Raw genomic sequence first — 14,293 nt, forward strand, 5'->3', positions numbered from 1 at the left:
CAGAAAGCTTCCCCATTTATCCCCCCTTATGGGCGGCCTTCTAGCATCCATCCAAAAAGAGGACTTATCACATACACTCCTGACTTCATCATGATGGACTGGGCCTGAAGCATCTGGAGTGCAGAGCTGCGTTGTAGTAGTTTCTGAGTGTGAGTTATAGCTCACAGATTTCTCTCTCTCGTTTTGTCTGCTTCTCCATCAGATGGACCCGGTGCAGAAGGCCGTGATCAACCACACCTTCGGAGTTCCATTGGTGAAGACCAAGCGGCCTGTCATCTCTTGTAACGTCTGCCAGATCCGCTTCAACTCAGAGGTACGGAAAGAAAAACAGCATTTACACAGTTTTACCCTCACTTCATCTTTCATACTGACTTTTAAAGCTGCATCCTTGTGTTTACACATGAACACCATAAACTTGTACACAAATTCTTCTGGAATGCGAATCTGTGTCGACACAGGGGATGTGGTGCGTTTGTTTGTGCTATGCTTTGGCAGTTTTGACCTGGCTGGAATTTAATTTGTTTCCTCCAGAGTTCAGAGAGGGTATCATTTTTGGAGCACACACTTTCAAGAGCTGCTGCAGAAAAAAATACTTTACCCCTTTGTAAAATCTTTTTTAAAAAGCTTGATTAATATCTTCAATATATTCAGAGGAAATTTCACTTTAGAATGCAGTTAATTAGGAATCCCTTTTAATTACAGGAAGTTGTTTTGCATGCTTTTGTATAATTCTATCAGTTGATTCTAACAGTGACTTTGTCTGTTTGTCCATATGGTGTAGCTTTTATCAGAGCTGCTTAATGAGAGTATAATGACAATTTACACCGATGGGCAACTCGCACACTTGACTGATGACAAATTAACAGAAACAAAATATCATATGGAAATGTTTTATATTGAGTTCTGCCAGCCCAGTCTCGGTGTTTTCTTCTTTCTGTAGAAGAAAAGGATCAACACAAGACAACGTCAGTGCCACATGTCATGTGTGCAGCGTATAATTTGGCACTGTCTCTCCCTATTGTGGTGCACACTTTAGGGCCAGGGCGTACATCCATCCCCAGTACACAACATTAAGGAGGGGACCAAGGCTATATATACTTCTCAGGTCTACAATCATGGTTTCCATGTGGTCTGAGAGTCCCAGGGCTGTAATCTTAAGCCGCCACTTTGCAGAGTCGTCTGTTGTAAATCTCCAAAGGCACAGGAAACGGTTACACAAAGATGTTTACATGATGAAATACTTTAAGCCCCACAGCTAGTGATCAGATGGGACCATCTTTAGAGGAGACATGCCTTGTTGAATAAAGTTAGGATATACAGAAAATGTGAGCAGAATCTAGAGAATCTAAATATTTAAATTAATCACAGGAACTGTTTGTTGGGTAATGGTTGAGAGATGTAAAAGAAGTCTTGCGCTCTTTGCTGGTGTCCACACCGACTTGTATAAAAAAAACAAGAGCTTGAGGCACAGATGGCCCAGTGGTTAGATCATGCCTCAAGATAGTCTACTGTTGCAGGTTCAAATCCAGTCATGTCATTCCTCACTCTTTCTACCTGATTTTCTGCACTGTCCACCACCATGTCCTCTCCAAATAAAGAAAATTAATCTTAAAAACAGAAGATAAAAAGCTTAGTCACCAGTTGACCGATGTGGACAAAAGTAAAACATTTCTGTCAAAAATTGAAATAAATGTCTAATTGATTCTTGTTTTAGGTGAATTACAGGTGTGTCTGGTAAAGAATTCCTTAGTGAGGAAACAAATCTTTGAATTAATATCCATTAATCATAAATGAGTCAAGGAACCATATATGGTGACTTCAGTGGCTTCCCCCTAACTCTCTGTGATAAAGTAGAGCCAAAATGATTTTTCTCAGCTATTCAGTTGATATTAGTCAATGTCACAGAAAGTGGCATCACACCATCCGACCAATCAGCAGTGGCCTATAGTGCCTCAAACTTCCTGTTTTCTCCAGAACACGAAACATGTAGTTTCACATCTCTTTTGGTCCCAAACAAATGGCCCTAAAATCACAACTTATTATGATAAGTTGATGAAACTCACACATTTTAAATATAAATAGTAATGCTACATGTCATGCTAGATTTTGTTTTTGTAGGATTTCTAGCAGTTACTGAAATTTTAGCGTGAAAAATAGAGGCACCATATGTTGACATAAACTGGGGATGTTAGATGTTAACTATATGTATATTAGCTATATTAAGTCATATGACTACCTCATCTAGCAACCATACTAAGGGTATCTTCTTGACAAATAACTCATTATAATGCAGGATAACAGCACTCTATAGTGTCGTTAGATGTTTCCACAGGTTTGACAAATACTAAAGCGTGATCTAGTGGTAAAATCTATGAATTTATAGACATTTTCAAAGTATAGATTATAAAACAGGCATGACTTTTTGTGAATTTCATAGTCCTTAAACAGTTTTATTGTGCAGATGTGGTTTGTATCAGTGTTTACGTTTTGCTGTGATCCTTATTTCTGCTTAAATTCATTCAGACATTAAAATTTGGGATGTTTCTTATGTTTTCTGGTGGAATAATAAATTAAAATAACAGGTAAAAACAGTAAAGTATATGTGATTTAAATTAGTTTTACAACAGTTAGTTTTAGTTTTTTGTATTTTGATAACTTTTAAGTAGCAAGTAAATACTCGTTAAACTCTATATGTGTTTATTTTCCTTTACAATATTTTAATATGCGTACGCATTATGGATTTTTTTTTTTTTTTTTTTTTTTTTTTACAATATACCAGAAAGGAGCCATATATGGTCACTTTGTTGACCATAATTATGAAAAAATTTAAATATAAGTTGTTAAAGTAAAAAATATTGTGAGGTCCACCAATAATATTCTAGGGCTTTAATTTTGTAATCCCACATGTCCCATCTTAGGGTCCTGGACCCCAGGTTTGGAACCACTAGCTAGATAAATCTGGTGCATCATAAAAGTCTGGAGTTTAACCAAGAAAAATACTGTTTACTTCATCAAAAGAGGTGATTTTGGACTGTGACCAAATATGATTTTTAACCGTATCTGTACTTTAGTTCTCACAGAATTATTCTTAATCTTCATACTTTTCTGCCCAGAAACCATGAGTAATATTTCAACAAACAGCCTGCCCAATTTTTATGTAGAATTTACTGTGGACTATAAATCCCTGGAAAAGATGTGTTAGCTTGACTTTGGTTTCTGTGTGTTTCCATCAACAATATTCTTATTTCACCTTAACTTTACAATTCTGGCATTTATATGTCACCGTTTTACAGATTCCATTTCTCAGCATTTCATCTTACTAGATAAATACATCTTTTATTTTACATTTACTCCTGTATTTCCAAGTTTATTCCTATGTCCCCTTTTCTCTGTTGTGCTTTAAACTCACTGGTCACTTTATTAGGTATACTGTTTCTTCTCTTCATTAACACAAATATCAAATAAGCCAATTACACAGAACCAACCAATGAATTCAGGCATGCAATCACGGTCAAAACGATCAGCTGAATTCTAAACTGAGCATTAGAATGGGGGAGAGAGGTCATTGACATTTAGATGTACCATGGTCACTGGGGTCAGACAGACTGGTCTGAGTAGTACATAAACTGCTGATATAGTGGGATTTTCACACACAACCATCCTCGTACAACCAGGGCACGCAGAAAAGCATTTCTGAATGTGTAACACTTTGAACCTTGAAGCAGAAGAAGATCACACCAGATGTGACGGGAAAATAAGGGTTCATTTCACAGAGACTCACCAAAACTGGACAATGAAGATTGGAAAAATGATGCCTGGTCTGATGAGTCTTGATTTCAGCTGCAACACTGGAGTGATTGGGTCAGAATTTGGCATAAGCAACTCTGCCAGACCACCAACAACCACAGCAGTCCCTTTTTTTCTTCCTCTACATTCAGATATATTATTCTAAAACCAGTTAAGATATCTTGATAGGGGTAGTAAATGTTAAAGCAAAATTGAAGTTTCAGTTGAAAATGAGATTTTTATATTTGCACATGTTTGGGAAGTGAAAATAGCCGTTCTCATATGTAGTCGCTTTGGCTTGTGCCCTATAGCTCCTATAACTCATTCACTTTCACTACCTGTGTACACAGAAGAAAAACACATGCTGCAGTGTACCATGAATGTCAACCCTGCTGCATGCTGTGTGTCCTACTACGCTCGACAGGTGATAAACTGCCTCCTGTATCCCCATAGAATGACTCCCCCCACTCATTCTGCTCACCCTTTACATAATACCTATTCTGGATGCATGTTTCATCAAGGAAAATAATAGAGCAGGAAACACATCCTAGGATGCTGCGCTGCATTTCCCCTCTGATTTCTGATTCTGGGTTCACTCTCGAGAGAAAAAGACATTTCTACCCTTGATGCTGATGTTCCTCTGTTGTTTCTGCCATCTGTGAGCTGACTGGGTTAGTTACAGGTCAAAGTGAAAGTGATTGGTAGCCTAACATGTACGTACTGTCATGATCAATGTATATGTCTTCAAAAGATCCTGTTCCGCCTCCCTGCTCCCACCCGCGCTCCCCTCATTTCACGCATCATTTTACCATCATTCATTCGTCTCATTTGATCTTTTCTGTCTGCCCCCTTCTCTCTTTCTCTGCCTGTCTCTCGCTCCTCCTGTCTCTCTCTCTCTCTCTCTCATGCTGCATTATTTACAGTGTGGAAATGCCTAAAATTGCCTGCCACTACTTATTATAAGATGCATTCGTCAAGGGCATGGATTAGTGTCTGGCTCTGACAGCCCCGGTGCATCTTGGGAATGTAGCAGAGGAGAAGGAGGAGGAGACTTTGAGGGGAAGGAGAGGGGAGAATGAAAGGATGGTGGGGAGGGTTTGTTCCCTCGCTGTCCCCTGCGTTGTGCGCTGGTGTGAGGTGGTTATGCAGAATAACCTTGGTGGCATGCTGCATTAGTGACATCATAGACTCTGTCGCCCTGCATTGACCAACGTCACAGCTGCTGCAGCAAGATAGGCAGATATGCATCCTTTATTCTCCTTTTCTCCTGCTCTACTTCTCTGCTCTCTTTTTCTTTTCATGCCTCTCTTTCCATACTTCCTGCTTTTTTTAAATCCTCGTCATTTTCGGTCTTTTTTAACCTCCTTTTTCTTTTTTTTTAATCTCATCTGGAGCTGCAGCTGTAGCAAAGCAATAACATTACAGCTTTCACCCCCTTTAAAAAGTCTTGCTGGAAAGCACTTGTTCAGTTTGAACCATCTGCATAATGAAACACAGGCGTCACTGCCTGATGTGCTGCAGCCTTTTTCTCTCTCTTTAGGGATTTTTTTCCCTCTTTCATGTAATTCCTGATGTCAGTCTAGCTTTTCTACATCACCTTCTTTGTCTTGTAATTCCCCAGCATCACTATTTCTCTTTCATCTGTTTCTCCTTCTTTCTTCATTCTCTCCATTCAGGACCTCACATTGATACTCAGCTGCTCGACAGTTGATCCCCTTTGGCTTGGCTGGAGAGGTTAAGAAAGCCTTTGTGGCCGCTCTGCAATGCATCACTGTATACTTTTATATCTCCCTTCATTCCCTCTTTCATCTTAGAGATCACTCCTCGCTCTGCACCCATATCTCTTTCTGCACCTTGATCTTGTTGGCTTTGTTGTAGCAGCTCCTTAAGAACCCTATGACATGGTTATGTAACAAAAAGTCAACTACAAACTGTGGGATCTCACATCTTAGCACCTGTCTAATTTCTGATCAAACATATCTTCTTACACTTAGCATAAGCCACAATAACCTGATAAGTCCAGGTAACATCTTATTCAAGATATAAAAAGCAAAAAATGAGGGCCAGACTGCTTGGTAGTAGTAATGAAATAGCTTCCAATGCAGTGAGCAAAATTCAGTTGCCATTGTCCTTGAAATATAAGCTTTTGGAGTATCACATTTCAAGAAACCTAAAGCTCCTGTGAGGATTTTTTCGTTGGTTATGATACAGACTGAAATTGATATTGAATCCCCTTTATGCAGTCTAGATGGATCTTTGATTCCCACCCTAGAAGACTGTTACTGTGAGACGCCAGTTTGATATATTTCCAGTTTAAGATTTTTTTTAAACTCAGCTTTATTCATAAATGAAGTCTGGCAGTAACACTTATGATTTAACCTCATTGCAAACATTACAGACTCAGCAACATCTCTGGGCTGAATTATTTATAGCCCTGTTTTAGAATTAAATGCATGAACAGTGGCTCACTGTGACTAGCTTTAGCTTAAGCTAACATAGCTACGTAGCATATGTGATGTTACTACATAAGCCAATGTAGCTAGTTATTTTTTAGCAATGTGAGCTTTAGCAAATGTAGCTTAAACTAATGTTGCTACAAAAAGCTGCACAGATAACATAGCTATGTAGGTAAAGTTAGCTTCATAACTTTGTAAGTATAGATTTTCATGAGCTTGTGAGCTTAAGCTTTAGCAACATTAGCTATGTAGCTCTCTTATCTTTATTACTGATTATAAAAAACATGTGTGACCACAGACATAAGGGCAGTTTCAGATGGAATATTGGGATAGTGACAGGGAAGAATCGATTAGATTTTGGTGATGATCTGCGCACCCGTTCCGTTTTTCTCTGACTTCGAATTTTGAACACCATAGTAATCAATGGGAGCGTGAGTTCCTCAGTGGCGCTGCTTAGGCATGGGTCTGCCGCCTCAGACGGCCATTCTAGTTTGCCTTTTATTTGGATAGTACAGCTGAAGATAGACGGCACACATGGGGAGAGAGAGCGGGGGAAGACATGAACCAAACAGCGCCAAGACCAAGAATCAATCGACCAATGCACGGAGGACTCCTGCCTCTGCATATGGGCGCCAGCTCTACCCACTGAGCTAAACTGGTGCCCTTTTTTTTTTTTTTTTTTTTTTTTTTTTTAACATTTTAAACCTCAGAATGCATTTGCTAGATGGTTTGGGCTGCAGTACAATGCACCTGCCATATGTAGCAACAACTTCATGGTAGAGATTCCACAGACTCAAGGTTTAGCATAACTCTTTTTCATTAAGCCAGACCTGGGGTTGATGCTGGGCCAGACCTTGAGTTGGTTGGCAGTTGGCTCATTCTAAGAACCTTCAGGATACCGGTTTGCTTTTTCATGGCCTAGAGCCAAATAACTGCATCATTATGTCACTGTAAACAGCAATGGCAGCCTAGTTTTCCCAGCGACACTAGTGCTCCAGCTCCGTTTCTCCGTCTGTTTACTTCATCCAAGGCCCAGCCTTAGCTCATCTCCTACATGCACCTCTGCTGCTTTGCTTGTACATCCATGCTTTGTCCTGGTTCTTTCGTTGGATGCTCTGCTGTTTACAAATGGTGCTCTTCCAGGGTATTCGTACATTCCTATAATGCCCCAAGGCAACAGACATAAACATGCAGCCCCCAAAGTAAGCACACAGGCCTGATAGGAAAGGGGTTATAGAAACCCAAAAGATCAAATGTGAATTCAGGAGAACAACAAACGTGGAGGACAATGTGCATCCATGATGTGTGTTGATTTGTAGCAAAAAAAATAAACCATGATTAAAAAATTGAAGAAATTTTGACTGGGAAGACATTATAACTGTTATGTTTGAGCTGTAGAGGTACACAGCATCTGATCTGTACTTTATCTTGTGCTTTATCTTGTCATCATGATTTCAAAAAGGCACATGATCACTCTAACCACTTCTCTGTGCCAGATCACATCCTGGATGCCACACTGTATAGCAAAACATACACAAACAGGCTTAAAATCATCACTCATTGCCCCCTGCCTCATATGTCAGGCCCGTCTGTCCCCACTCCTGAGCCTGTGGTCAGTCTGATGTCCTAAGTGTCACTCAAATGTTCCCAACCTTTCAGCACCTTTAACAGCTGTCAGCCACTCTTCAAGCCTGCTGCCCTCCCTGGCAACTAGCAGTAATCCAGCCACTTAATAATCATCTTCATCATCGGCCCCTTGATATGCGCAATATTTGGCTGGCTCAGCACATAGCGAGGAACATCTGCTCCGTCTACGTGTGGCGGCGGTAGGAGCAATCTCACTCAAGTGCACCGCTAACATAAACAGAGAGAAAGCTCCTTGTATTTTAATTTGGGGACACTTAAACCATGAACGAAGACAGATAAAGAACCTGTGAACATATGGCAGATAGGGTAACAAGAGTACCCCTGCCCACCTGCGTGTGCCTCTGTGATCAGACAAGTGGCGACAGCTCAGTATAGCAACCCTCCATCACATCCGCCATGTTGACTCTCTGCAGCCACACAAACACACAAGCTGAAAACAGAATTCCCTGATGTCACACAGTAGCCTGCTGAGAAATGACTCACTTCTGTTTACTCTGTGAACAAACACATTAGCTAGTAGCCGGCCTTTCATACGGGGGATTAGCCACACACGCCTCTGTAATAGATCTCTGCGCTGTTTTTCTGTCTTTGCTGGATGAACTTCTATTCCTGCACCCCCACTTTTAACCTTTTATGAGATATTATAAAGTCTCCCTGCCTTGCAGCTCGTATATTTAGGGTTTTGACCAATCCACAGGCAAAGCAATTAAGTCGGGGATTGTGCAAAGAGCATGACCCTGTTCAGTGAGCAGCTGAAGCTGATCACATTATTTATGTTGCAGGCTCCCACGTATGCCAGCCTCCCATTGATAATGTGTGCATGCTGCAGTAGGGAGTTAGATGTCTTTGTGGGACTTAGAGGTCCTACAGATCCTATGGACCGATGGCATGGTATTCCCGTGACCCCGGGTTCAGCTCCCCATGGGCATGTCTGTCAGCATCCCTGAACTAATGGAAGCTGGAGCCAAGTACTGTCAGGGCCTATGTCCAGGTTTAGACTGCAGAGGACGTATGTCAGAGCTATGCCCACTGCACACAAACAGATGATCAGAAAACAAATGTGCATGAGTCTTAAGTAAGAATTTAGTCCGATTTCAACCCATCATCAGCTATGATAAATTTTCAATAATGAGAAATTTTCCTTGCATTTTTCATCACCCTAAGCTGAGGTCAGTGACACATTTCCTGACCAATATGATAATGTTTGCTCTGGAAGACTTCCTACTGACATACAGTGATATTGGTATGTAGCCAGGGTAGCTGTTCTCATTTACTTGACATGTTACCACATTCATACCTCAACCACTAATTGAAGCAAAGCCAGGCCATATTGTCCTTTTTTTTGATACATACAATGTAAACCTGGATTTTGTTTCTAATTAAACTTTTTAGCTATCATTAACTATTCTTTCATGTTTTGTCAAAAAACGTTGACATTACTAAATAAAATTAGTCGTCTGTATTATTCAGCAGAAAGATGCAATGCAATGATCATGTTTAGCTGAGATAACTTAGTATGTTTAGTTCTTTAAGAGGGGGGAGGGGCTATTTCAAAATTTCAAAAAAACCATGGGTGAGACTGTCAGTGCATCTTTTGGCACCTGCAGGCAATGCTTCCACCATGACAGTCCACACGTAGCAAAGCCAATGCTTTACCTCACCATGTCTTCACCCCACCAGGGAGGGAGTAATCGGCGAATTAGATTTTGGGAGTGATCCGGATCACCGTCTGGATCCAGGAATTTTTCAAAGGATTCTTCACTATTGGGAGATAGGGCTGATGGCAGAGGTCTGCACTCTCTGAGTGCTTTTCTAGTTTCATATATTTTTATGTAAGCTAAACTTAGCATTGTTATTTCGTACAACTTAAACTTCATTTATGTGAACTGATCACTATACACTTAATATGCCTACTGCATAAAATTAAGGTTCTATGTTAATACAACTTGACCTCTTAAGTATCAGCTTGTGTAAAAACTAAAATGGTATAAGGCAATTGGTTTACTCGTGCTTATTAGTGATGTCAGCTAATTTGGGTTTAGAGTGTAAGGACATGTCCACTGCGTAATTTGTAAATCTTGAGTACAAGGAACACAGACCAAGTCCTGTTCCAGCAGTCATGGGGGACAAACACGTTACATAATGTATCAATTACAACCAATTACAACAACTGCTCAAAATCATCTGGAGAGAAACACATGGATTCACCTGTTGGCTGTGTCTCTCTGTGTGCTCTCTTTCTTGACAGCTGTCAGTCTGCCAGTCTGCTCTCTCAGTGCCATGGACAGTGCTACCAACCCATGCTCACTGAGCCATTTTCATTCAAAATATCAACACTTTAACCTTTCACATTACTATTTTGTTTAGTATTCATATTGCCTTTATTAAACCAGATGAAGGGCTGTTGAAATCAGTTTTACAAGGGTGATCTCGAAAAGACGTCAGCTGAACATGTCATAAATTGTATTCAAGTAACAGATTACAAACAATAAGTTAAACAATAATTCAGAAAGTACACTGGGATTCTGTTGTAGCCATCCTCTATAAAAACATTTGATCTAGCACACGGGGGCAAAGACAGCGAGAGGGATCCGGCTCCAGACCGTAGCTCTCAGACACCATAACTGTAAGATACTGCCTCTGTCAGAATGGAGATACACACTAAGACTTTCAAAATAAAATCAGATTTAACCCTCGGTTAGGTCACACTTAGGGTTAAGATAAAGGTTAGGATACTAAAAGTAAAAAACTTGGCCTACAAAACATGATTACAGGACATTTAATAAAGCCGAGTAAACAGTCTGCTTATAGGCAAAAGCTCATCCTCCATGAAAACTTCAACATCCTCAACTGGCTGTCCTGATGTGCTCTCAGCTGCATAAGCTACATAAATAATAGTGCTAAGTATTTAACGTAGCTGAAGGTAAAGCTCATGAAGCTAATGGATATCTGTACAAATTAAGCTATTAAGTTTAAATTAGCTTCATTTTCCGCATAGCTTACATAGTTACATTAGTTGTGTTAGCTAAAGGTAAAGCTCATGAAGCTAATAGATATCTAGGCTATACGAATGAGGCTAACATGTGCTACATTATCTACATAGCTACATTATCTACATAACCCATTTAGCTATGTTTGCTAAAGCTAGCTTTGCTACACTGGCGTACACGTTAAGAGCTAACATACATTTTACTCAGAAACACTGAGTTGAACTAACTCAATTTTTGTAACCTGTTATAGATACTTATCATAAACAAGCTGCATGTACTTGTTGGCCGTAAAAGCTAAATAAGTTGGTTTACCTAAGTATACTTGTTTTAAACAAATTAAGTATTTAGAACTTGTAACTTTTTCCCTGTGTAGTAATGTTGATTATGTAGTTAGCACAGCTTTGTTAGCTTGAGCTAAAGCTAATGTAGCTAAAGTAAGCCACCGTTTGGGTATCTACCTCTTAAACAGGCCTATAGATAATCTACCCTCAGGTTAGACCTCTGAAATTTTTCTTTGTTGTTTCTGAAATGTTGCTTGGTATGTAATGTTTGTGTTGTGGTTATGTCATGAATGCAACTGCCAGACTTTATTTATGAATTAAGAAGAAAAAAATCTTAAATTGGAAATACATTGTACTGAAAAATTATGGCGCTTCCATTCTGACGGAGGTGGCGCCTCACATTAATCTGAGATCTACGGTCTGCAGCCAGACTGTCTTGAAGACAGCAGATACTGATACTGTGAATATGTCATAAAAGGAGTTGTGGCAAAAATAGTCAGTCATTTCAGCATTATTCTTTTTACAGCAAGGCCTGCCTGAAAAGTTCTAGAACAGTCTGCGGGAGGGCGCGTCTGACATCTGAATACTGTGGTCTTTAGCCAGACTGTCTTGAAGACAGCAAATATGCGTGTATATTGCATGTGCACTCCTTAAAATTGCTGGAACTTCTCAGGCCATGGTGTTAAAAGAAAGATGCTGACCATTTTTGCCAATCAACACTAATTGTTGTTTTCACAATATCAACAAAAAAAGTAAGAGAAGAACAAACTGGGGAGCATAAATTGTAATGAAGCTGTTTTATTGCACAGTGATCACATCTGTCACACCCAAGCCACAGGACACTCTGTGGATGTCATTGCCCAAGGTTAATTGCCTGAATATTTCCTGCTTCATACATCCTCTCTCCCTGACATTATGCCAAAAATTTTCTTCAGGGCTAGAAGGAAAAAGTCCAATTATAGCTGTTTGACAAATTTATCCTGTTGTGTTAACACATGCAGCTCAACGTGTTGTCTTTATGTGTGGAAGCATCATATCGTGAATTTTAAGATCTGAAAGGATAGCTGTAAAAAAGGGTTGAACAGATCTCTTTGCAAACATATCCATCACTGCAGTACCTTTCCATTTAGCTCCCATATGTGTAATCTATCCATCTCTCTGTCGAAAACCTGTCTGCTGTCTGTGTCTTCAGTCACCTAAGTGTATTAAATAACATGCTATCATAATGACACACATGCAGGTGAGTGCAGGCCAAACAGAAATCCTAACTGCAATGTTTTATTCACCTGCTGGAGTTTTCTTGCAACTTTAAAGCTCCTGAGGAGTTTAAGAAGCTTATGAAAGTACTGAAACTAATACTGATGCATCCATATGAGCTACAGAAGTAAACCACACCATCTGGAGGAAGAATGGTTATTTTCCTGTGGTAATTTTTAGTGCCTATAACTACAGATGGTGGGTAGGTGTCAGAGGAGGGGACGGCCTTTTTGTTGTCTATGATCTATGTGAGTAGCATATTAGATGTTTAAATTAAAGACAGATTAAATGTTTTTTGTCATTAGACACTGCAAAAAAATACTCAGAAAGAGCTTTAACATGTTTTTTGTGTCTGTGTGTTCTTCTAGAGCCAGGCAGAAGCCCATTATAAAGGAAACCGCCATGCCAGGAGAGTCAAAGGCATCGAGACCTCAAAGAGTCGTCCTCAAGAAGGAGACAAGCCTCAAACTGTGCCCCCAACCTCCTCCCCATCCCCGCCTGGAGCCCCTGGCACCGCCCCAGACAGCGAAGCAAGCAAAGCCGGTGAGAGGGAGCAAAAACAAACAAACAGGAGTAGAGGCAAAGAAAAAGTGCTTTTTTTGTTCTAGGAATAACACATTAGTCTGAGCAGGATGTTTAGAGGTTTAGCATTTTTCTGGAAAATCAAATGAAAAATATTCAAGAATAGCAACGGCTTCTAATCACAGTGGCTCTGCACTATGTTGTTGTTCTTGGAGCGCCTCGGCTCTCTGTGTGGTCTGATGTAGTTCCAGCAGAGTTTATGACCAACCAATAAATCAAAAAAACCACTATTTGCACTCACAGCAGTGTGAAAAGTTTTCTCATATATATATATTTACATATATTATGTTTTCACATATAGAATTCCAAACACTGAGAAAGGAACTTTAAAAGTGGGACACAGATAAAGTTTTTTTTCTGCTGTCCCAGACATTTGAAATTGCACAGAGAAATTAGATTTAGCCTTCAAAGGAATACGTCCAAGTCAGTCTGACTTTAGCTTTGGTTAAGTTCTGGCAAATGTTTGATGAAAGCAGCCGATCATCAGTCCAATGAAGTCAGGCAGGTTTATAGGAAAACTTTGCTCAAGCAGAAGAATCTGACCCCATTTTCCAATAAGGTTGGGATGTTTAAATTGACAGCTTGGCGCAAACGCAACCCAAATACAGAATATTCAATAAGTATTTATTGCATCTAGTGACTGATTTTACAACACTGTAAAGCTTCTTCTCACTGGCTGGAACTGTTTTGAAGAAAAGTGTATAAAGTTCAAACAAATAAATAAATAAATATCATAAGAGATACGTCATGCTTGGATAGTACCAAGAGGATTAGACAATGAGAACCAAATGTCTGCTGACCCGATTTTTGACTGACAGGCTAATCAAAGCAGAGGCATCATTACATGCACTACAGACAATCCCTAGTATTAGCCCAGGCTAGCCACAAAAATGCTTTGTTTAGTGGAGAAATGTTTGTTTGTGGTTATCCATTAAGACTGTGAGCAGGTCAATTGGCACACAGCACACATAGCTTGGCAAAGTGGCAGTTTACTGGCATCTTTTCAAGGCATCCCACTGTGGTCTGCATATGTTTGTGTGTTGGCAGACTCCTGAACAAGATATTAAGAGGTGCAACATCATTACCACTACTACCATAGAGTAAAAAAGGTCAAATACAAGGCATAATGTGGAGTTTGACTGCACATTAGCTAATATATAAAGCAAGCAATGTAAATTCTATAAATAATGTTGAACTAATTAAATTATTTTAAACAGGATACAAGAAACACAGGCAATTGTGCTGCAAACCAAGGGCACTATAAAAATATCTTTAGACTTGTAAAAATCCCTCA

The 14,293-nt window shown here is 39.8% G+C and overlaps 1 protein-coding gene across 2 annotated transcripts in view; it reads left to right on the forward strand.

Moving 5' to 3' along the window:
• The window catches only part of znf385a (zinc finger protein 385A), a 113,604-nt gene that overhangs the window by 79,394 nt on the left and 19,917 nt on the right, over window positions 1–14,293 (forward strand). For both annotated transcript variants that reach the window (XM_041799654.1, XM_041799655.1), the window contains 2 exons: window positions 203–313; window positions 12,786–12,960. In XM_041799654.1, the coding sequence (XP_041655588.1) occupies window positions 203–313; window positions 12,786–12,960 (286 nt within the window). The remainder of the gene's footprint in view (window positions 1–202; window positions 314–12,785; window positions 12,961–14,293) is intronic.

Source organism: Cheilinus undulatus, linkage group 11, assembly GCF_018320785.1.
Source record: "Cheilinus undulatus linkage group 11, ASM1832078v1, whole genome shotgun sequence".
Lineage (NCBI taxonomy): Eukaryota > Metazoa > Chordata > Actinopteri > Labriformes > Labridae > Cheilinus > Cheilinus undulatus.